This window comes from Vitis riparia, chromosome 9 (genome assembly GCF_004353265.1).
Source record: "Vitis riparia cultivar Riparia Gloire de Montpellier isolate 1030 chromosome 9, EGFV_Vit.rip_1.0, whole genome shotgun sequence".
In the NCBI taxonomy this organism is placed as follows: domain Eukaryota; kingdom Viridiplantae; phylum Streptophyta; class Magnoliopsida; order Vitales; family Vitaceae; genus Vitis; species Vitis riparia.
This window is the reverse complement of record NC_048439.1, coordinates 2,271,485-2,294,835: the sequence shown is the minus strand read 5'-3', so window position 1 is coordinate 2,294,835 and position 23,351 is coordinate 2,271,485. Positions and strand designations below refer to the sequence as shown.

General features: G+C 34.9%; 2 protein-coding genes across 8 annotated transcripts; both read right to left on the bottom strand.

Moving 5' to 3' along the window:
* Positions 1-1,175: 1,175 nt before the first annotated feature.
* LOC117921533 (NADP-specific glutamate dehydrogenase) lies at positions 1,176-16,543 on the bottom strand. 6 transcript variants are annotated; one of them, XM_034839435.1, is made up of 16 exons: positions 15,743-16,543; positions 14,585-15,252; positions 13,027-13,156; positions 12,712-12,913; positions 11,952-12,038; positions 11,800-11,859; positions 11,606-11,692; positions 10,631-10,702; positions 9,161-9,216; positions 6,136-6,221; positions 5,457-5,547; positions 5,182-5,339; positions 4,935-5,026; positions 3,019-3,099; positions 2,606-2,679; positions 1,176-1,652 (listed from the first exon to the last, which is right to left on the bottom strand). In XM_034839435.1, exons 2-16 carry the CDS (start codon positions 15,138-15,140, stop codon positions 1,577-1,579), a joined length of 1,908 nt encoding a protein of 635 aa, XP_034695326.1. In that variant the 5' UTR covers positions 15,141-15,252; positions 15,743-16,543; the 3' UTR covers positions 1,176-1,576. The 6 variants fall into 6 exon arrangements, with proteins under 6 accessions (XP_034695326.1, XP_034695325.1, XP_034695328.1 ...); XM_034839434.1 differs by having other exon boundaries at positions 16,278-16,543; XM_034839437.1 differs by having other exon boundaries at positions 9,161-9,215; positions 10,629-10,689; positions 16,278-16,543.
* A 1,221-nt stretch (positions 16,544-17,764) lies between these two features.
* LOC117921455 (40S ribosomal protein S15a-5-like) lies at positions 17,765-22,487 on the bottom strand. 2 transcript variants are annotated; one of them, XM_034839318.1, is made up of 4 exons: positions 22,427-22,487; positions 20,479-20,641; positions 19,836-19,996; positions 17,765-18,168 (listed from the first exon to the last, which is right to left on the bottom strand). In XM_034839318.1, the coding sequence occupies exons 2-4, from the start codon at positions 20,606-20,608 to the stop codon at positions 18,070-18,072; spliced, it is 390 nt and encodes a 129-aa protein (XP_034695209.1). In that variant the 5' UTR covers positions 20,609-20,641; positions 22,427-22,487; the 3' UTR covers positions 17,765-18,069. The 2 variants fall into 2 exon arrangements, with proteins under 2 accessions (XP_034695209.1, XP_034695210.1); XM_034839319.1 differs by lacking the exon at positions 22,427-22,487 and adding an exon at positions 20,746-22,226.
* Positions 22,488-23,351: the final 864 nt, after the last annotated feature.

Here is a 23,351-nt window from a genome sequence, read left to right as displayed (position 1 = left end):
AAATTAAAATCAAAACTCAAATTAGGTATGATACTAATTTTCAAAATAATGAAAATTTTAATTTGTGGAATTTCAATTTTTTTTCTTTTTCATAGAAATACCTACTGATTTAATGAAGTCAAAAGGAATATTGTCTGATAATAATATAAAATAATCATTATTTAGAAAAAGACACATGCTTGCATAAAGGCAATTCTAAAAAGGAAAATGTATATTTTCATCATAAAAAATATGATTGAAGAAAAAATGTCATTCGTGGCTCACAATAATTGTAACGATTATGAGGTTTTTTTTTTTTTTTTTTTTTCAATTTTTTTATAAAAATTGTTAGAGGTAGTAAACTTAAAAGAGATATATGAAGTTGGGATTGTTAACTCCATTTCCATTATGGATAGGTTTAGAGCAAAGTGAAAATATATGAAATAGGTTAATGAAGAGAAGCACACCTTTTGGTTAATGTATTCTTGGTAAGCTCTTTTTAAAAAAACATTCCAAGATTTCTATTTCAAGTTGTAGGTCAACTAAAAAAGTATATCTTTCTCTAACCTAAATATGGTTGTCACAATGAGCATAAACTATTGATTCAAAGTACAATGAGCATAGTGTAGGAGTTCAGTGATACATATAAAAATACATGGATGTAATAATCTTGTAGACGGGTTACTCAAATAATGACTCTTAGAATAGACCTGTAAGGTACGGGAACTTAAGAAATTAAAAGATTTGACTTATCCTCATTGGACACTAATTGTTTTTCAGATAGCAAGGTCAAATCGCAATCCAATATATCCTATACTTGCAAGTCCCTTTATGTGCTTGTGTGCCCATAAGACTTGGGATGTCTCTAGGACTATTTTTCCCATACAAAGCCTTTTAGGTTTGTGTTCCTGGTAGCCCTTTTGCATTGCAGATCGTATGAGCTGCATTAGAGTCAAAAATAGGTTGTTCTCAGTATGTGATTCTAAGTTGAGAGTTCATGGGGGTTTTGGTCTGAAATCTCATGGGAGAAGTAGGTGGTCTAAGATATGCTGTATAATTTGCAGTGGCAATGATTCTAGAAAGTGTTTCTAGTCTTTCTAACACTTGAAACCCACTCTAATGCATATCAGGAGTGAACCAGAATCCAAAATGCTTTAACCAGCAAATAAGAACTTCCATTTTCTACATAGAGAGACTGATTCACAAAAGAATAAAATTTTATTTCCAAACCCATGATCCAGCTTTTTCACAAGGTTGTAATAAGCATCTGGACACCTCAAGTGGGTTGCTAATATTTCATACATCCTAAAGGCACAGAGGCCTTCCTATTCCACTACATTAACATCTTCATAGTTATATCTTTCCAATCAATCCTCATGGATTATCCTATTTCAAACCTTAGCTATAACATTACATATGTTACATGAAGTTATCTCCGGTCATATTCCAATACTTGGTCGTATCTGCTTATGGCATCTTTAATACCCACATGACAGTACACCAGGATTAGCAGCTGCCGATGGGTGAATGGCTCCAGGTGTTTAATCTGGAAAGTCATGAGGAGCATGCAAATGACCTCCTCCTCAATATCCATATCCTATACACATCCCTGATCAGTCATTCCTTGAGCGATAGTCAGAAAAGCAGAGATGGCTGCTCCATGCACCAAAGCCCTGTTGCACAAGTGAAGGGAGATTACGGGAAAATTAGATCTTCAGACGCAAATGCTAACAGAGAATAATATATTGTACTTATTCTTACCTACCTTAATATATTATATTGCATCAAAAAGTAAAATACTGGAAACATGAAACAAAGTTTCTAAATTTCTTGAGGAGAAAAAAAACAAGCAATGTACTTCATGTATGCTATCCCAGCAAGCCATCTTTTACTGCTTACCAGAATAAATGCCAAATTATCGGATCTTGCCTTATGGAATTGGTTATGATTCAGAAAATAGAAAATGCAACCATAGTTGCAAAATCTGCACCAGGGGAGAAATAAATGGTACTAGAATTCATATTTAACTGTTCTGAAGTGTTGACAAGGAAGGACACTTTCAAGGTGAAAGGTCAGGAGATATCATTTGTAAGCTACAGCCTATTTCAGCAAAACTACAGAAAGCTTAAAAAGACCCTGCACACTGGAATGTTTTCTTGAACCTTTCAGACCAGATGTGTTTTTCCCAAAAGTCCACCCAAATCTTAAAACTCTCCACTATATATATATATACATATATAACTGCACCCATCAAACTAAACCCCCTGGAGCTTTGTCCCTTCCCATCTCCTCAACAATCATTGCAAGAACATCTAAATGGAAAGGCCACCCATGACCAATCACATAATCCTTTCCCCATCGGCATAAACATCCATAAGTGAAGCATTTTTATGTCTATCCATAGAGAAGTTTAAGCAGATAACTGAGGTCAGAAATGCGACTAAATTAAACATGATAACATTTTCAACAACATATCCCCTGTTTCTATAAAACCATTAACAGTCCCTTTAAAATGGCTCCCATACTTGTGGGATATCCCTGAAAGCAAACAGGAATTACATGAATGTAACAATTATGAGCAGATAAGCATATGGACCATTGTTGCTTTAATGCTTTTAGCACTTACTCAGGACTCTCTTTTTGATAACCAAAATCAGCTGCTGCTTTGAGAGCTCTCTGGTACGTCTGCTTCATAGCTTCCTGCAAGAAATGGAATAAGTGAAAGTGGATAAATAATGTCATCATGATGAAGTAAAAACAGGTGCATGTGAGTAAATTGTAGGAATATATAAGATATTTCCTAAGCTATAGTTCATTAGTTTTAGATGCATTTCAGTGTTGGAATTTATTCACTTTGTATTCTATGAAGTGAATAGTACAAATGAACTTAGTAGGTCTTTTTTCTCAAATCCAACCTACTACAAAAGGAATTTGCCACCTTGCAGTTATAAGAAACTCCAGAAGCTATTCACAGTAAAATAACTCATGCCCAATAAGGACAAATATAATACATATATATGTATACATATAGGGCTTCACCTGTAATTTAGATTCAAAGTCCTCAGGGGACCAGTGCATCAAATTACACTCATGGTTTAGTTCAAGTTCTCCAGCAGCAACCTGCAAACAAATAGGTAACAGATTTAGCATATGATAATAGGTGAAAAGCTAACCAAGAGACACATCATTCCATGAATTTTTGGAGTCCTACTCAGGGTGCATATTCATTAAATGCATTAGTTGTCTCTTTATCCTAATGCCAATTTCACCAATATTATCCTGTATCTATTCTCCAAACATTCACAACTTCCTCCTTTGAAGGCTTATCTACAGTTACCTCTATCTCAATCATATTTTCGAGTTTTTCCTCTTTTACTTCTTTCATGAGTAAAACAGTTCTTACTCCCTACTCTCAATCTCCTTTTTCCCACCTATGTAGATTCTTCTCTACACTCAGACCTGGTTGTCCAGAACTTCCTTGATTGTAAGAATTCAAAATTTTTCCAGACAGCCTTTATTTATGGAATAATTTTCTTTTCTTTTTTTGGATGGGCAAAGAAATGATATATTAAAAAGCACCAATAAAAAAAAGGGGGTGCACCCAAACACAGGGGGTATACAGGAGGAGCCACCTAGACAAAACAAAGTGGCAGCAAAGACAAAAACAACTAAAGACCACCATCCACAGTTCAAATTATCAATAAAATCCAACAGAGAAGCACAATCCCTCCCCAATAGGGTTCTAGACCATTCCATAAGAGACCTGATAAAGGCTTCTTTCAGCTTATGGTCGTTGGGCTCTTCCCAATCAAAGATCCTTCTGTTTCTTTCCCACCACACAAACCAAAACAAACAAGAAGGAGCCATACTCACACCCTCCTCTACCTTTTGTCCATGCCATCCACCTTCAATTCAGAAAGAGCACTTTCACAGAATCTGGAAAAAAAAACCCACTGAAGCCTGAAAATTGCTAACAATATGTCCTACATCCTTTGGGTTCTGTCCCAATGGATAAGAATGTAGTTTGTTGACTTCTCACTAACTTTACCAAGACTGCATCTATTGATTATCGACCATCCTCTCCTCATAAGAACATCAATGATTTGAATCTTCCTCACACAGCCTCGCAAGCAAAAAATAAATAAATAAATTCTCCAAAGGGCACAAGCACCCCAAATTTCTTTGGCAGGGAACAACGCTTGATTCTCATCAGGTAAAGAGTTATAGCAAGATTTCAACTGGAAAGTCCTTTCTATGCCTTCCTCCAAAGTAAGCTACACTACACTCCCCTGATTCTAGCACTCACCTTGTGGATGAGCTCCATATTGCATCAAAACTCCCAACTCCCAGATTTGAAACTGTCATATAAACATAAGGGCCCAAGAGCCTTCTTCCTCCCTTGCCACCCATAAGTTGGCTACTGCAGCATCCCTATTAGAGGCAAGCTTTAACATTTAAGGGAATGCCTCTTTCAGAGAACACTCACCTACCCATCTATCCAACCAAAATTCAATTCTGAGGCCATTCCTAACCAGAATAGAAGACCTAAAGCTGCATTCCTCTCAACCTTTAATAATTGCTTTCCATAAACCTGTACCAAAAGCTGCTCTCACCTCTAAAGTGCAGACCCAACCCCAACCCAATCCCCCCCTCCCCCCACCTCTACATATTCGCATTGGATTTATCTTCTTCCACAGGTTGGTACACTCAAAGGCATATCTCCACAGCCATTTGCCTAACAAGGCTTTATTAAGAACATCCAACTTTCTGATTCCCGATCCTCCATTATTTATGTGATAATGTCCTTCACTTGTTTTCAACTTCAATTAAAACAAAATCACAGCAAACGATGATTGAAAGATGTTATGCAGATTACATTCCATCATGCCATTCTTTTATAGAAACTGAAAGGAATATATAATGAAGGGGTGGGAGAAAATGAACAGTGTGCATACCCCTCCAGCACCAGCAGCCATTGCTGGTGCAATGAGAACATTCGCTTTTCTCAAAACATCAACTGCTTCAGGGGTACAGGGCATGTTTGAACCTAAGAGAAAAATGGTGATATAAGTTCTAGCACCAACAATAATAATGTTGATGATGATAATAATAATATTGCTGATGATAATGATAATAATGATAATAATGACAACAGCAATGATCAGACAGAAGAACAAGAAGATAAACACTGAACTTTACTACCTTCTATTAGTATCCGGCAACCTGAATTTACCAAATTTATGGCATCAGATTGGTCGATTTCATTCTGAGACGCACAAGGAAATGCAACATCACACCTTTCACTCCAAGGTTTTGCTTCATCATAGTACTTAGATCGAGCATAAGTTTTTGAATAGTCTCTGCAGATGCCACATATATGAAGAAGAAAAAGTTGAAGTTATCAAATGCTGTGAAGTAGTTCTGATAAAAGAAATGTTGTGAAGAAGTAGAAAATATAACTGATAGGGAACACTAACCTCAAACTTCTTTGTTGACTTTTGATCTCTCTCAAAAATGATATTTTCATGTAATCAAATCCATCCTCATCCACCAAATAACCCTTTGAATCTGTACAATATTTGTTGGCAAAGGCATGTGATTTATACGAACTGCATATACAATGGTACCTAGTCATAGTAGTGATTAACCACATTGTGTAAATCCTAAAATCCCTACAAATCAACTAATGATGAAACCCGAAAACAGATATAAGAAAATAAGATAAAATTTTAGAAGGAAAAGCAACAGACCATGTTTCCATGTCTTTTAACTTGTCAACAAGACATTACGAGAGATGACACAAAACCTTGCAAGGTTGAATCAAAACTAGCTCACAACTCAAGTTACATAAACCAAAATAGACAGCAAAACACAAATTTCACATCCTTGCAACTTAAACTGGACCATGCATGTAAGTCCTTTTTTTCTTTTTCTTTTTTATTTATAAAAGATAGTTTTCAAATTTTCCACATGCTAAACTGACCAAAAACCAGCCACTTCATCACCAGTTCCAAATAGGTTTGTATTGGAAAATTTATGAACTACAATATAATCACTAGGCTTCTTAGATAAATGCAACTAGAACTTCTATTACCAAGTAGTCTAAGTGAATTTATTAGTTCTAAGAATAGTTCATGCAGGCATTAGAAAATTTACCTGATACCGTGATAGGAAGGGCACCATATGCAAGAAGCTTCTCTGTAACATGCAATGCAATCTTTCCAGAACCACTTACCACACATCTGAAAAATTAAGAAACAAATAATTTAAACCAACTATTTGCAGAACAACCTTCAGTATTACATAAATTTATAAAATCAATAAAAAGCTCTTTTTGTGAGTAAATTAACCAGCTAATAAGTTTAATAACACCTGCATCCCCTTAGGATTCCAAAATATTCCACATAAATTCCCACATTTCTAAAAGAGTTAAGACTAGCCTCCACTGAGGATTCTGTTTCCTTTTTTTTATTATTTTATTCCAGGCAAAAATAATTCATTAAAAGGCATCAAGAGGGTGTGACCCATCATACAGGTGTAGTGTACCGAAAGGCCCAGGAAGGGAAAATGCAGGAGCATGAAAAATAAAAGGAAATAAAGAAAGAATTAAAGAAGAAAAAATGAAAAACCTCTTTCTCTAGTTTTCTTCTGATTAAAGCGCTTTTAATCTTTAGTGCTTTCATTAGAAACTCTGATTCTCTAGATTTTTAAAAAGGATTTCAAAAATTTGTAAAACACTTAATTTATGTAAGAAACGCTTCTAAGCAATAGAAAGCACTTTTACCCTCTCAAAATCATTCCCTAACAAACTCTTAACCCTCTCTCAACTTTCCATCAATGAAGTCTATGAAATCTAATCATTTTTAGATCTATTTGACTCCTATGTCCTTCAACAATAAAATCTCATCGCTTTGACACCATGTTTTCTTCTCTATTTAACAAATCCTGTAGAATTTTCAGCCCATTCAGTTCCTTAGGCTCCTAAAAGAGTCATGCCATGTCAGCATGAAGAAATATTATGGGAAACAACCTAAGAAAGTGCATAGGCTTGGATCATGTACTTGCAATCAGCATACTAAATATAAATAGGGCCCATCAAATAGGGGGACCGTATCCTTCCCATTATGTTGATGTGTTATGCCAACCTCAGTACACCTATCGCCCCTGCCTTTTCAATTTTTTTTTAATAGGTAAGAAAACATCTATTAAAAAGAGGTGCCAAAAGAATGACTCAAGGTATACAATACCTATACACCCACCGCCAAACCGGCCAAAAAAGTACAAATAAACAAGCACCCAGCTGGGTCAAAAAACAACCTAAGCTAGAGCCCAACCAAGCAATCAAATTGACTAGAGTTAGAGGGGGATCAGTTATAAACAACTTGGCCTCTGACCAAAGGGAAAAAAAAAAGTATTTGAGTCTCTGGATCGACAGCACATCATCATTGAAGGCCAATCTATTTCTCCCCTTCCAAACCGTCCAAAATATGTAAAAAGGAGTTGCTCTCCACACCTTCTTGCGTTTTTTGCCCACAAATGAACCATGCGTTAAGGAGAGTCTCTCTAACTGAGGAAGGCAGCACCCATGACACCCCAAACAAAGTAAAGAGCAAATCTCATAAGACCCTTGTTTTTGTACAATGAAGAAGAAGATGGTTTATAGTCTCTTCCTTCTCATGACACAAAAAGCATCTATTTGCCAAGGCCCACCCTCTTTTTGGAATTAAATCCAAGGTTAAAGCTTTGCCCCACGTAGCCTCCCAAGCAAAAAAGCTAATCTTGGGCTGCACCCACACATTCCAAATGCAACTTGAAGGAAAAAGAGGGTTGCCCAAATCTAGAGCATAGTAGGGGGATTTGACCGAGAACTTTCCACTCTTTGTTTCAGTCCAAAACACCATGTCTTCCACATCTCCACGCACTCTCTTCCCATGTAGCCGTTCCAAGAAGTTTTCCGCCTCCTCCACCTCCCAATCATTAAAGGCTCTTGAAAAACAAGGGTTTCATCCCCCCCAACCTCCCTCAGCCAAGGGGTCCCAAATATCCACCACCCACCCACCTTTTATACAAATCAAATGATCATTAAGCCACCATCGAGGCCAGGAATTCCCCCACTCCCTTATGAAAACCACCCAAATCACATAACCTCCATTTTGCTAACATCTCACTCCCATTTTATACACCATCATCCATCAATCAAGATTTTCAACAACAATCACCAATTTCATCAAACCCCAAAACCAACTTCCACAACCATTGAAACTCACCACCTCATTATCAACTCCATTGAATCCTACCTCCACAACCACATAACCATATCCACACCACAAAAAGGCAGAAACAAAATTTGGACATTAGTCAATTAACTTGAATAGACGCAAAGATTGAATGGATTTCTCCATCTAATCTCCCTCGACTCTACATCCTCAACCTGAACACTTGCAAATGGTAACTCAATCATATCAAACAATAAATAAATGATCTTACCACATAGCTTCTACTATGATGATGGGTTCCTTTTTCCCTTTATGGCACAACTTACTCTCTACTCCAGGTAGACTCTCCTGAGCAGCCAACCTTGCAGAAAGTCACTTATGCAGGTACCCCTCCCTCCATTTTTTTAAAACATATCGTACTCCCCCCTAGACAACCTTCTCTGTGATCCAAACCAGAGACATGGAATGTACTCTAAAAACAAATAGCCCCATGAATCATCGAGAGTGTCAAATTAAGCCCTATAACTTTTTGAAACTTGTAACATATCAAGATTAAGTCCAACTGACAATCACGAGAGTAAAAAAAACAGCCACGATTCCTAAAGGGGTCCACAGCCAAGGGGGTAGGAAGTCGACTCCAGCAACTGTCCTTCAATGCTAGGGAAGTAGATAGTCACTAATGCCGGGATGGACATATCAACATTCTCCACTCCCATTCACCCAAAACAAACAAGAGAGGAAATTAATGTAATTACAAAATCTTAAGACATGGAAACAGAGAATTGAAAGGAATCATGTATGAAACAGAAGGCTTCTTAAACCTTCTAAATGCTTTCAAAACAGTAATGAGAGAACACTTCTCATCATCAACATTATAATGTGTAAATTATTCCTCTTGCTGTGGCATTGACTTAAAGAACCTTTGTAAACTCTGTTTAATAAGCTTTCAAAGTTAAGTAAGGAACCTTAATCCCTTGAGTTCTTTATTCATGTCCGCAAGCATAAGTTGGGCGAAAAAAACCTGCAAAGGCATGGGATTTGTGAAATTCCAATTTGTTCAACAAAAAACACAAATGAAGAAATGATGACATAAAGAGTAAATCTGGTATGAAAAAAGACTAGAAATCTTTCACACACACAGACAAAGTCAAGAAGAAATATTTTGGTTAAAAGAATTTCAATACTTATAAAATTGGAAGAAAAAACCCCCTCATTTATTCTTTGAAAAAATGACTTACTTTGGACATTATTACCCTTTTTATTTCCTCAAAAATGACATTTCCCTCTCATTTCCAACCATTTCCCTCTCATTTCTGAAGCCATTTCTCTCCACGCTCTCTTCCTTCTTATTGTGAATTGTCTAGGAAAATCCATAACAAAGATCAACCAATGAAAATCAGCCAAAACTTTCTCATCTTTCTTTCTTCTTTAAGATTGTTCATTTTTTTCTTTAAATTTTTGGCTAGGGTTTTGTAGTGAATTTTTTTGTTGGGATTTCTGAAGTTATCGTGTTGAGATTTTCTACGCTTGATTTTTGTCGGGGTTTTTGTTGTTGTTTTCTATTGTGATTTTTCATAAATGTTTTTTTGTTGGGATTTTGCTTGGGATTTTTGGTAGTGAGATTTTGGTTAGGGTTTTTTACAGTTGTTTTTAGATGGGTTTTTGTCATTATTTTTTGTATATGTTTTCTGATGGGATTTGGGTTGAGATATTTCTATGGCGGGATTTTTGTGGTTATTCTTGCAGCGTTTTTTTTTTTTTTTTTTTTTTTTTTGTGGGGTGGGGGGGGGGGGGGGGGGGTGTTTGTAGTTTCATTTAAACTTCAAAAATGTGAAGATGATCGCGGAGTCATGCAATCTAACATTTAAGTTCAAATGAACATTTTAATTAAGAATGTAATCTTAGTTAAGTTTTTTGTAGATTAAACGAAAACTTAACCTCAGTTAAGTTCTTTTTAATTAAAACTTAATAACAATATAGTTTAGGTCTTTATAATCAAGTTATTTGTAGTTGAAATGAAAACTTAACCCTAGTCAAATTAGTTGTAAATGAAACTTAATCATGGTGTAGTTCAAGTTTCCATTATAATTGAGAACTTAACCCAAGTTAAGTTTTTTGTAAACCAAACTTAACTCCAATGCAATTCAAGTAATTAATTTAGATAAACATTTGGAATGAAAACGAGAATGAGTTGTTTGAGAGATAAAATAGTTATGGAAGTTTTAAAAAAATAAATTAAATAGATAAATGTGTTATAGAATGAAAGGAATAGAATGAATAAAATAAGTGAGAAGTTGATGTTTCAGGAGGCAAATAAAAGAGGGGTAAAAATGTCTAAACTGGGTCATTTCTCAACAAAATCAAAGTGGGAAGTCATTTTTACTATTTCATAGTTATTTTGGCCTATGTATCCAAATAACCCAAATATTAATTACCAGTCCATAGCCAGTAGCTTCAGTTCGGAGGCTAGAGCCAGACCAAAATATCCTTGGCCCTGTAAAACTTCCCTGCATAAGTAACGCATAAATATGAAACCACATAGGTAGATCACTCAATTTTATTTCCATCACATCAGCAGTAAGTTGAATGTTATGAATGCATTAGATCTTAGCAAGCACAAAATATACTTACATTAGAACTCAAAGAAAAACTTTAAATATAAAAGATGAGTTCATGACAGATTCCATGGTCAAGAAGCCAGACAGAAACCATGTCAACCGAATTTTACCAGCCAGCCCAGATAAATTACAGCACAGTAGTGAAATCAAAGGGATAAATTTCCATATTTCACCAGCCATCACATATAAAACCTTATTTTGAACAATAATATGCTGCAGCACATTATTTTTCTAATTGGACAAGTAGAACAGAAATTGTTATTCTTGATGTCAAATACACCATTTCATCCACCACAAACAAAGCCACTGAGGTATATTATCCTATACTAGTGCATAAGATTCAGGTGCAGGTCAGTCAAGATTAGTTTTTTCTTTTTACTTCAACCATAATATCTTGTTGCAGTAAAGTTAATGCAATATATAAGATAGGTAGATAGATGGATAGATATAGAGAGAGAGGGATGAAACAGTTGAAAGATTCATCTATACTAAGAATTTAAAAAGATTACACTGTAAATGGGGGTGAATAAAAGCATTGCTCCACAGCAACAGCAAAAGAGGAAGAAGATGAAGGACACCATCGAAATGCAACAATATCATATTATAATAGGTAAGAATATTACATAAAAGAAGAGCATTTGCAGCAACAGAACTTCATCATATCATATGTGCTATTTCAAGCTTTCAATATCTCCTGAGTAAGGATATTTTATGCATAAATATATAAATAAACAGAAGTAATGGACAAAAGTTCAGTGAATGGCACAGCTAGTTTCAAGTTTCTTAAAGTACCTGAAAATGACCTGCTAGGCGTCTATATTGTCCAAAGAGATAACCCATTTCTCGAGGACCAACACCCATCTCCTCTGAAGGAAGATCCTACAACAATAAACCACACAATGCGGAACTGGACATCTAAAAGATTTGAAACTTAAATCCATTAGGAAACTGAAACAATTGGACCAATGATATTTTGTTTTGTATACCTGGTCTGGTCCCAAATAACGATATAGCTCATTCATAAAACTCTGGCAAAAGCGCATGATCTGCAAATGCAGGTTTGGTAAACAGTAATGATAAAACCCTGAATCTCTAAGAAATTCCAAATTTAGAATAATAGATAAGTCAGAATTAATACCTCGTTATCACTTTTTCCTTTCGGATCAAAATCACTTCCACCTGCTGCCCCTCCTAGTTTGTATGGTGACAAGGCATTCTTTAGAGTCTGCATGATTGAAGAGCTCAGGATATCACAATAGAAGTCTCTTCCTATCTAAAAGACTAAGGTCCTGTCTGGATTAGTTTTTGACAAGCCAAAAGTTCTGTTTTAAGCTTAATAAGAGCTTATGGATGTGTCTGAGTAATTTTATGGAAGTTGGGATAATGTTGCTTCCTATAGAAGCCCTTTTTAGCTTATGCAAGAAGCTCTTTCATGGTCAATGAAACTTTTATCATATTAAGATTCATCCTTCAAAATTATGGTTTTGGCTTCATCCTTAGCTTCTAGCCAAATCCAAATGTTATCTCGAATAAAGCCTAAATCTACAAGGATTTGAGAAAAAGTGAAAAAGTAATCAGCTGAATTTTTTCATAAGATTTAATATTTAATTGTGTTTTAGCAGCATTTAAAATTGGTCTACTTTGTTTTTCACTAACGTTAGGGAAAAAGCTATTAAGAGAGCACTTTACTATGAGCTCCTGTATAATGCATACTTCATGGCAAGGATTTCATACCAATCGTTTAGGGGTATTTCCAACAAAAATAAGATTTCTAACCCTCATATACAAATCAACCTGAAGGGGGAAGGTCAAACCAAACAACTATCTAAGATGAAGTTGAAAGCTGAACTACAGCCGGAAAGTGGAAGAACATGAAACACCATCGATGCAAAGGGTACCTGTTCAAAACCGAGAAACTTGGCAATACTTAAGTTCATTGATGAATGAAAACGAATACCACCCCTACAAGGACCCAATGTCTGGTTAAATTGAACGCGGAAACCTCGATTGACATGTGTCTCACCCCTGTCATCAACCCATGGAACTCGGAAAAGAATCATGCGCTCAGGTTCTAACAAACGCTCCATGATGTTGACATAACTGAAACATAATACAGCCACCTCAAAAAATTTACAATGAAGTTCACTTAAGACACTTTTTGCTTTGGATATTAAAATGCTGATAAAATATAGCTCATCCTTCAGGCAACTCACTGAGAATTTTTCGCAATCACTCTTTCTAAAGCATGAACTGCTTCTTGCACTGACTGTATGAACTCAATCTCATGAGGATCCCTTTTTAATGCAGCTTCAACAATTGATCCAGCTGTTTTTGACATAAGAGCTTCATTTTGACAGAACCAACACATCAGTAAAGGGAAAAGGAATTAGAAAGAAACATGCAATTCATCCCACCATTTAACTAAAAGGTAGGTATAACACTTGCATGAAGCATTAAAATTGATTAGGAAACCCTTGAAGTTTATATTGCATCTGAATTCTGGTAAAATAAAACAAAAAAGGATAAAAAAAACTATAAGATATTCACTCCCGTCGTATCTTTTTTAATACTGTTGAATCCATTACTTAAGAGCGATTAATTCCAAGAAGAGTTTGTAATTTTCATTAGAATCAGCGCAGTAAAATAAAAGATCATCAACAAGACAAGAAAGTATCGTGATTTTTTTGTTTTCTGATTGTCCATGTATACTTATCATGCGAGTTTTGCCCCTATTATTAGGGGCCTATTTAACTTAAACTCTTATTTGCTTATAAGAAAAAGATTACAAAGGGTGTATCAAACTTATTCTCTCAATTACACCATCTAACATTTTGAGTTTTATGTGCAAAGCAATTCTGACAACAAGAATTGAATTCAAGATGAGTAAGAGGATGCAATAGACTTCCCGTTGTGTTCAGCTGTATGGGTCCATGTAAAGGATTCCATTCACTTGTCTTGATCTAAATTTGTACATTGTAGAAGGATGTCTTGTCCTTCTTTTTTTTTTTAATTAATAGAAAAGATCTATTGGGTTTCTAATCCAAGAAAAAAAAAAAAAAAAGGTGGGGGGGTGGTGGGGTGGGGTGTTGGTGGGGGTCGACAATGAGGAACCATAAACCCTATCCAATCATCAAGAGAAAAAGGGTTTGGTCCTATATTTCAAGTTTCAAATTAGCCATTAATTTATAACTGTCATACAATTCCAAAAACAAATTCAACCTTGAAGAAGCATAAGAAATCTGTTGAACTGCCAATTTTCCTCAAAGCTTAAGTTTGTAGGATTTTGATCCAAAAATGTATATCATGCATTCTAACACTTTCCCTCTCACATGTAGTCTCCATTTTTGGGCTTACACAAGGGCTTAATAAATTGGGTAAATAAACATGCAGTGAGCGCTTACATGTGGGCATAATAAATTTGATAAATAAACATGTGGTGAGAAGGTTCGATCACATGACCTCCTACAAAACGAGACTTTGATACCATATTGAACTACCAATTTTTCTATAAGTTTAAGCTTGTAGGATTTGGATCTACAATGTACATCATGCACTCTAACAAATTCAAGGTTATATGCCATTCTTAATTTTCTAGATTTTTTTGGGTTCATCCAAGCACTATAAAACTTAAATAGAGTAAGTAGCTAATAATTTTACATTCTTTAAAGACAAATGATAATTAAAATTTCTAGGGGACGTCCAACTAAGTAGATGATAATTAAAATTTCTACAGGAAGTCCAACTAATGTATAACAGAATTGAGTAACTAACCTTTTACATATATAGGCTTGTCAACAATGATCTTATCCTTGGATGCCATTTGGAGCCGAAGAGCCTCTTTGTGAAGCAAACTATTATTGTGTTCTTCTAGTGCACTCATTTGCATATTCCTACTGCCCTCATTTCCATATGGGTTTCTTCTATGCTTCCTACCATACTCTCGGCAAACAGAGCAAAATATCCTCGCTGTCCCTTCTTTCACATCAACATATGCCCACTTGTATGTATCAGCCCATTCCTCTCTCCATCTTTTCACCACCTTCTTCTTCCTTTTCACTGGTTGCATCTTCGACACATCCTGGTCTTCACTTGAGAGTTGAGATACCATTACAACCTGCTTGCTCTCATCATGCTCTTCAGCAGAAGGTTCCCGTGGAGGGCCACCAATGAGAGGAGTATTTGCAAATGATGGATCATCATCACCAGGCCCAATTTCCAAATCAATCTCTTCTCCAAGCTCCCTAACCACCAAGTGATGCCTTTGCTGGATCAAGTTCATGTCATCCATGGTGGAATTCATCCCCAATCCACCAACCGGTAGCAACATTCAGCATGACAATCTTAACCACACCCCAAAATTATCCACTCTGTTGGCACAAACGCACCACAACTTACTCGGATTAAATAATCGAATCGACCATGAAACATTAAACCTCCACCTTGGTTTGAGAAAATATGGGAAAAGAAAACAAATTAAAATTTTGAATCTTTATTTTTCCATTAATTGGGAACTCAGCTAAACACAAAACAAAAAATTCAAGATTTTAATTTCTTCTGTTTCATACATCCTCTCTGCATCCAAATAGAGATTAATTAAACAGAATAGATCACAGATCAAATCCACCCTTACAACACTATAGCCTCAAACTAATCTAGAATACATAATTCTGAAACAAAATTCAACTTATAGCTTGGAAACAGGAGACAGTATAAATTGTTCACTGAGCCATGGATCCCATTTATAATGCTCCTGTTAGAACTGAAAAACAATCAGTAAACTTATCAATGATTCCCAGTATCAATACTCTCAAAACCCCAAATAAAACTCCTAAGTAACTTTTTTGTACAGACACGAAATATCCACTCTCCTACACGTCATAAAAACACAAATAATCACAGTTTACAGAATAATAAACAATGAAATTTTACCTCAACCCATCAAAGAACCCTCTAACTCAACGTTCCTCTCCCAAATGATTTCCCCTTCCATTTGCTTTTCCAACATACTTTACTTACTTTGGGAAAGGAAACGAAAAAATGAAAATTGTTTTAATTTTTGCTCTTAAGGCCACGAAAAGTACTTCCAATTACCCGCTAAACATTACCCCTTCAACCCATATCAGAAAATTCCATCACAAAATAATCAAAAATAATAATAATACCAAAACCCCAGAAGTGAAACTTGTAGCTAAAATCAAAGAAATCTCAAGCCTGATTACCAAGAAAAATTTTAAAAATACTTCAAAAATGTTCCTATTTGGTTGCAGAGAAAAGAAACCCAAACTCAAAATCTCAGAATTCCAATTGCTTCAAACCAACCAGTCCCCACCACAAGTATTCAACTCAGCCGAAACGGCTTTCCCAAAACCTCTCTCCTCTTCCCCCTTTCCTCGAGTTTCCCAGCAACCAAACAGACCCCGATCAACAAACCAAACCCGACATCAGAGTAAGATCAAAGGAGTACCTTACGGGAATCGCACGGGGAGAAAAAGAGAGTAGAGCTCGAAGTTGAAATCTAGTGTATGGACATGTCGGATTGGTAAGGCTTTCAAGAAGAGAGAGGAAGAGAGCGCTCTGGTGAGATCGGGTTCATGAAGGACGATGATGGTCCTCCTCCGTGATTCGATTTCTGCTGTAATTATATTTGATCATGAATGGAATTGAAGATCAAATTAAAAAAGAAGGAAAAAAGAGAAGCTTTTTTCTCTCAAAGCCAGCAGCCCAATTGTTCGTGAATTAAAAGAGGGGTAAGGGGTAGTCTGGGCATATTGGGCATATTATGAAGAAATTTCTATGGGCCTGGTCTGACTTGGACTCGCTTCACTGGGCCCATTATTTTAGTCCAAAAACTCCACACGCCTTAGACCTTCGGGATTGTTCTGGGATGCATCCACGGTGTCGTGTCACGTCATCAGCTTTGATCCCACGAAGAAGTAATTTTATGACATTTTCGAAAATAATGGGAAGATTATACAATTTTTTCCTTTCTTGTATTTTTTGATGGTACGTTTACGGTTTCAAATGTACACCCCAATTTTGTGGAGGGTCCGTCCGGCTATGGTTTCGAAAAATGTTTTTTCTAATACAAAATATCATTAATCAAATCACGTCACATATATAATTTTTTGTCTCATTATTTATACCCCATTCTCGTTATTTGTAACATTATATATTATTCCCATTCATTTACACCATTATTTTTCGGTATTTATACCCCCTTCTCGTTATTTGTAACCTTATATATTATTCTAATTCATTTACACCATTATTTAATGATTTAGATTTCATTTTACATATTTCAACGACTCAAATCTCATATCTAATAGATACCACTTTGGTACCTTAATATTTTTCTTTTGTGGAAGGAAGAAGGCTCCCGAAAAAAGGGAGATGTTATATGCATCAATTGTCATTTAGGTTATGTTTGATTCTTGAAAAATACTAAGGAAACAAAAAAAAATGCAAATAAAAATAATTTTTTCATGTTTGGTTGTCCAATGAAAAATATAAAAGAAAATTAAATATAATTAAAACTAATTAAAAAATGATGTATTTTTAAATTATTTAATCTTCATATGGATGAGTTAAAATAAATAAAATGAGTTTAAAGTAACAAAAAAAAATAATTTATCGACTTTTAATCTATTTTTTATTTTCCTTCACTTTTTCTTTCCTTCTACTTTTCCATTGTATTTTATTTCTCTTGCATTTTTCCTCAAATTTTCTAGGAATCAAACATAGTTCAAGTTTTAATTATTTTATTATTATTATTTTTTTTTTTTTTCATTTTCTTCACTCTGGGTTGTGAGAAATGAGCATTTCACTACCTTTCACATTTGTAACCTACTGACATTGCATGGACTTACAAAATGGTACTCTGCTTTTCTGTGAATGAGTACCAAAACTCCATTGCCAAACAACTGAGCTTTGTGCTCCTGTTACACTGAGCCCTGTATAGAAACTTCATCAGAAACACATCTATTATTACCCTTATCTTTTCAAAATTTCCACTGTTTGAGGGAAAAAGTTCTAACTTTTTCCATCAAAATAATATTTTAGTACAAAAGAGAAAGCTGCCAATCGAATTGGAGAGGGGTTTTGTAGCCACAGGGGAGTTCAGTCTTTCTGGTTTCTGGGCTTGGGATCAAGAGTGACAGAAAACAGAAAATACCTAAAGGTAGTTCACAAAGGGGAAATTGTGAAAGAAGATAATGATGTAAACCCACTGCAGTTCTAAAGAGTGATCAGACAGATGTTTAATAGAAGTAGCCAAGAACCTGGCCACCGACGTTTTGTTGGACGGCCTCTTCATGATCCAAAACACCATTAGGAGTTGTAATCACAACATAGCCCCACTGCAACAGGAAACAAGTTAGGAATATGTCAGTGATTTTTGGGAATTTAGACTCTAGCCAAACCAGAAAATAATACAGATTTCTTCATTTCACAAGAAAACTGAAGCACCAGCAGGAGTTGGACCAGCAATAGCAGCACTATATAATTCATCATCATCACCACAAGCACACAGCTAGACATGAGCACCAGAGAAGAGCCCGTGTCATGGTGCATGAGATTTTTCAGTTTTTTTTGACAGGCAAACAAGAGAATATATTAAAAGCACCAAAAGAATTGGTGAGATACATGGGAGGGTTTTCAGTTTTCAAATGTTGAGCCAAATTACATTAGGTCCTGTTCAGCTCAGTGCTTCCTTCCTGCATAATCGTATTGTTTCCCATCATATTATCGATTGAAAACCCAGGTTCTGAGTACATATCATGTGCATGTTCTTTATGTGATTGATCATTCAGAAATTGCTAGCATGGAACCACACATGCATTGTGTGTGTGGACCAAAACCCACACAACAGAAGCTAGTCTTATCATTTGAAGTATAAACTCTTTTTCCATGTCTCAATCACTTATTATTTTCATTAATGAATTGCACATTAAATAATAATTTTGGGCATCTAAACAGGAAAGCTTAATGGGAAAAATCGATGTTAAAAGAAAGCTAGTTTATGGATTGAACAGTTAGACTGGTAGTTCATCATGCAAAGATAAATAATAGAAAGTAAAAATGACAGACAACCTAATACCGTAAATCAAGTATGTTTACATCAAATATGTTTAATCAGAGTTTAATTAATTATGTTTAATTCATTTCTATGCATGTTTTTGGCCTCTTGTACCATGAAGTTTAATTCATTCCCCTCAATGTTGTTCAGCTTGACTAGCATTTGGTTTGCATATCATAAGGGTTTGGACAGTGAGGAGAGGAGATTTGTTTCGGTTTCTATTCGAAGGAGATGAGGAGTTTTATATTTCATATTCTCGTATGGTTCTATGTAGATGTATAAGTCTCATTAGTATACTGGAGAAGGTTCAATCTTCCATTATTTATCAGCTTTTGTAAATCAAGGGAGAATTCCCCATCCTTCTCATGTAATTGCTTTATCCATTTCTATAATTCATTCTTGTTTCTGCTTTTTGTTTAAAGAAAAAAAGGTTAATTTTATTGAGACCCCCCGAGGTTTAGTGTAAATACACTAAGTCACCATTGGTATCAAATTTCATCAATTTGTACCTTATAGACATTTTATATATAAATTTTATTTTTTAGAGAAATATTAAACACACCTATCTAAAATCCTTTGACCTAAAATGTTTCTAAAAAATAAATTATATAAACGGAAAAGATTTATAGGAGTACTAATTGACGAAATTTGAAAGCAATGGTCGTTGGGTGCATTTACACCAAACCTCAAGGGGGGGTTTCAATGAAATTAACCCAAAAGAAAAGTATGTTTACATCATAGATGTTTTTTTTTATAATTCATGTGTCAAACAGGTTGCTCCCAGAACCAAGGGTCTCAAACCCAGAAACCGTCCCCCCTTGAAGGACAAGGTTGTTCAAACATCAGGTTTAGTGCAGTCCTATTTTGCAAACAAAAGTAAAACATAATCTTCATGGATCAATAACAAACAATTTCAATACAATGAAAGTAAAAGGAATCAACACAGACCTGACGCGTTGGAAGCTTATTAGCTGTATATTTCTCTATGTCCTTGGCTTTGAGATCCTGCCTATACGTAAGAGCTCGACAATCATTAATCCTGCCTTGCAGTTCAACTGTTATCTTTCCCACTCTGTGTGGATCATATACTTGAAAATCTTTAATGTATCCTGTAAAGCAGTTTGACAAGCCAGTTACAGAAAAAAAAATTGTCTACAGACTTCCAAACACTGCAAAGAAAATAAATTGATTACTACCCATCATATGAAATAAATTGAACCATAAAGAAATATGATTTGAGGAGTAATACAGTCACTTTTTCTTCTTTCCAACTCCTTACAGGCATAAAGATAAAAACGTGCCAATGTGTGTGTCAAACTCCAACTACTCTCAGGATCCCAATAAAAATGTGAAGTGCTTGAAAAAATATGAAGTTAAAATTCTAATATATTAACTATTCCAAATACAACTCTATTTATGGTAGAGTTTATTTTCATTTCCCACAACCAAGAGTACACATAAGATCAAAAACTTTCCATTCTTTCCTCTTCCTCGGTCATATTTTTTAGAAACTCCCATAGCACAACTATTAAGATTCAATTTTTTTTCCAGTTTTCTTAGAATTTAAACAGAAAGTTAAGATTATTTTTACCATGATCTTTCATGATCTTGAGAAAGGATGTCATGACAGTGGAAATGGGCTGCAAGTGAGCTTTAGCCATCCCTCTCCTCTCTGCATTCACCATTGTCCTCAAAGCATCATTCAAAATCCTTCTTCCCATTCTGACCCTTGCAAGTTTGCAAATGAAACAAACCTGCTTCAAAGCAGAGGCCTCAAAATGAAATATTCTACCAAATCAAATTTTAGTTCTAGAAAATTGTCAAGATGATTTCACAACTCAAAAAAGAAGCAACCAACCCAGGGTATGGTGCATGGAGTGTTGAGAGGAAGATCCAAGCATGACACAAAAATTCTTTAAGGGACCTATCTAGAACATATTTGGTGAGTTAACTTTAATTCTGCTGTCCAATTGTCACCACCAGTGACAAAGGCCATGCTATATGACCCATCTAGAGGAGGGCATCAATCCTCCTGCAATAGTATGGCAATAATATAAACCAATTTGATCACGCAGGTATGCCACATAACTTATTCAAATTAAACTCCCTGAATCAACTAAAAACAACCAATGCTCCATTTGGTTGCTAGGGAAAAGGTGGGCAAAGAAGAGAAATCAAGTCTTAAGGTTTCTGTCAATCAAGGAACCTAAAGAACAGAGTCCCCAACTAACATATGCCTAATAACACTAATCGTAGTCAAGTTGAAACTTGGTTCTTCTCTCACTCTCTCTCTCTCTCTCAGCATAAAACACAAAATTCAATACACTACTTTCTTCAATTTTTGCAGATTTTCTCAGCATGCAAACAGAAAATAAGTACAAATAATATGGCATGAACAAACTCTAACAGTAAAACACCATACACAGTACACCTCTGACTAATCTGGAATTTATGATTCTACACAAACCCATTCTGCAACTTCAATAAATGACAAAAATCAAATTTTCCCCAAGCCATGAATCCTACTTATAACTCTTCAGTTAAAACTAAAAAACCATGATTAAAACATCCTAATACCTCACAGAACCAAATAACCAATATTGAGTTCTCAAAAGCCCCACCCCAATTTGTATACTCATACCCACTTTCATAACCAATTGCACCACTAAGAAAACTTCTTATTTGTATACAAGCAAGTATCCTATTCATCATGAAACACAAACAAATGCAATCTAACCAATGAAGATTTACCTAAACCTGACCAAAAAAAAACTCCAAATAATTCTCAGCTTCAACATCACTCGCCCAAGTTTAATTGGCTCTCACAACCATGAAAAGGAACATTCGTGTGCTCCTTCTTTTCAGTATTCTTTTCTTATAGTTTCTCCCTCCCTCGCAATTAACATAATTTCATCTCCCAATAAACACCACAGATAACAATATCATCTTCTCGGGTCCATCTAGAGGAGGGCACGAGGGCACAAACCCTCCAACAATGGCATGCCAATGACACAACCAATCAAGTTCAAGGTTCAACACATGGATGGGCTATCATCAATCATCATTGTGAGAAAGCAGCACTTCACAACAATCAAATGTGCCAAAGAGAGGCACACAGAAGGTTCATTGAGTTCCATTTCTCAAGAGTGTTTGTTCCACATTACCCATCTCACCTTCTATCCCAGTCCACTAACATGATAAGATAACAGCAAAAACAATAACACGAGTTAACAAATCTGAATTTTCAACCCTAAAAATCCCAGACCCCTAAAAGGGAAAATAAAATAAAGCCCCCACTGAGAGGAGCCTGGTCCATTCTCTGAAGACATAAACGAACAAACACAGAACTCAAAATTTCAAATTCGCTTAACAGACCTCTATTTTCTCTGCAAACAAACAGATGGAAATGAAAATGTGACAAAAATCTACAGCTCCCTTGGGACTTTCGACAAATTTTCAGAAAAAAATAAATAATTAAATAAACAAACAAAAATACAATCCACATAAAAATTTATTTTAAAAAAAATATCCATGCGCACCTCGCTGTGATCTTCCTCTTCGTCTCTTCTCTCTATTTTCCATCTGTTAAACCATAAGCCCTAATGGGCTTGTTGTGGGTCTGAAGTGGGCCTGTCCATGGGCCTATCGACTTGGGCCATCGTTAAAGTATGATCCAATATGTTAAAAAAAATTAACTCTCAATTTTTCTAGGAAGTTGCAGAAAAATAATAGAGAGGAAAAGTTTAACAAAAGAAAATGATAAGAAAATTAAGTTTAAAAAGAAATAAATATAAGAATTAATTGTCTAAAAATAAATCTAAATTGTTGTTTGATATATTTTTTTCTATTTTTAAACAAAATAAGATTATATATAAAAATTCTTTGATTACTTACCTAAATAATAATTTTTAAAAATTGAAGTGTTCAAAAAATTATTATTTAAAATTTTAAAAATTTTAAAATAATTTTTAAGACATAAATTAAATTTGTATTACTATAAGTCAAAATAGAGCTTATTTTTTTAACTTCTATAACTAATTATTTTTTAAACCATAAATAATTAAACAAAATTGTTTAAATAGACATAAAAGCTCTTATTGAACTAAAAAAAAAATTGACTTTTTAAAAGTCGTTAAATTTTCAAAGTAGTTTAGAGTATGTTTTGGGCATCCTAGTTTTTATTTGAAATATCTTATTTAAAATAGTTTTGAAAGAATCACATATCAAATATTTGTCTAATAAACCACTAAAAGTGATTCAACTTTTTAGAAGAGCTTTTTAAATTTTATCAATTTTTTATTTAAAAGCTCTTAATCTTTAAAATAATTAATAATCTATTTGACAATGATTTTAAAAAGTGTTTATACTCGTTCAAACACTTTGAAAAGTAAAAATTTCAAATATTAGAAAAGTTTATTAGAATCACTATCAAATGGGTTTGTGTAAGAAAGATGACAAAATTTG

Coding starts and splice junctions, on each gene's coding strand:
- LOC117921533 (XM_034839435.1), bottom strand. CDS start 15,140: ATGTTGCTACCGGTTGGTGGATTGGGGATGAATTCCACCATGGATGAC. Junction 12,914..13,026: donor GTGATTGCGAAAAATTCTCA/GTGAGTTGCCTG, acceptor ATTATGTTTCAG/TTATGTCAACATCATGGAGC. Junction 3,100..4,934: donor TGGCTGCTGGTGCTGGAGGG/GTATGCACACTG, acceptor ATTTGTTTGCAG/GTTGCTGCTGGAGAACTTGA.
- LOC117921455 (XM_034839318.1), bottom strand. CDS start 20,608: ATGGGAAGAAGGATTTTGAATGATGCTTTGAGGACAATGGTGAATGCA. Junction 19,997..20,478: donor CAAGATCATGAAAGATCATG/GTAAAAATAATC, acceptor ACTGCTTTACAG/GATACATTAAAGATTTTCAA. Junction 18,169..19,835: donor ATAAGCTTCCAACGCGTCAG/GTCTGTGTTGAT, acceptor TTCCTGTTGCAG/TGGGGCTATGTTGTGATTAC.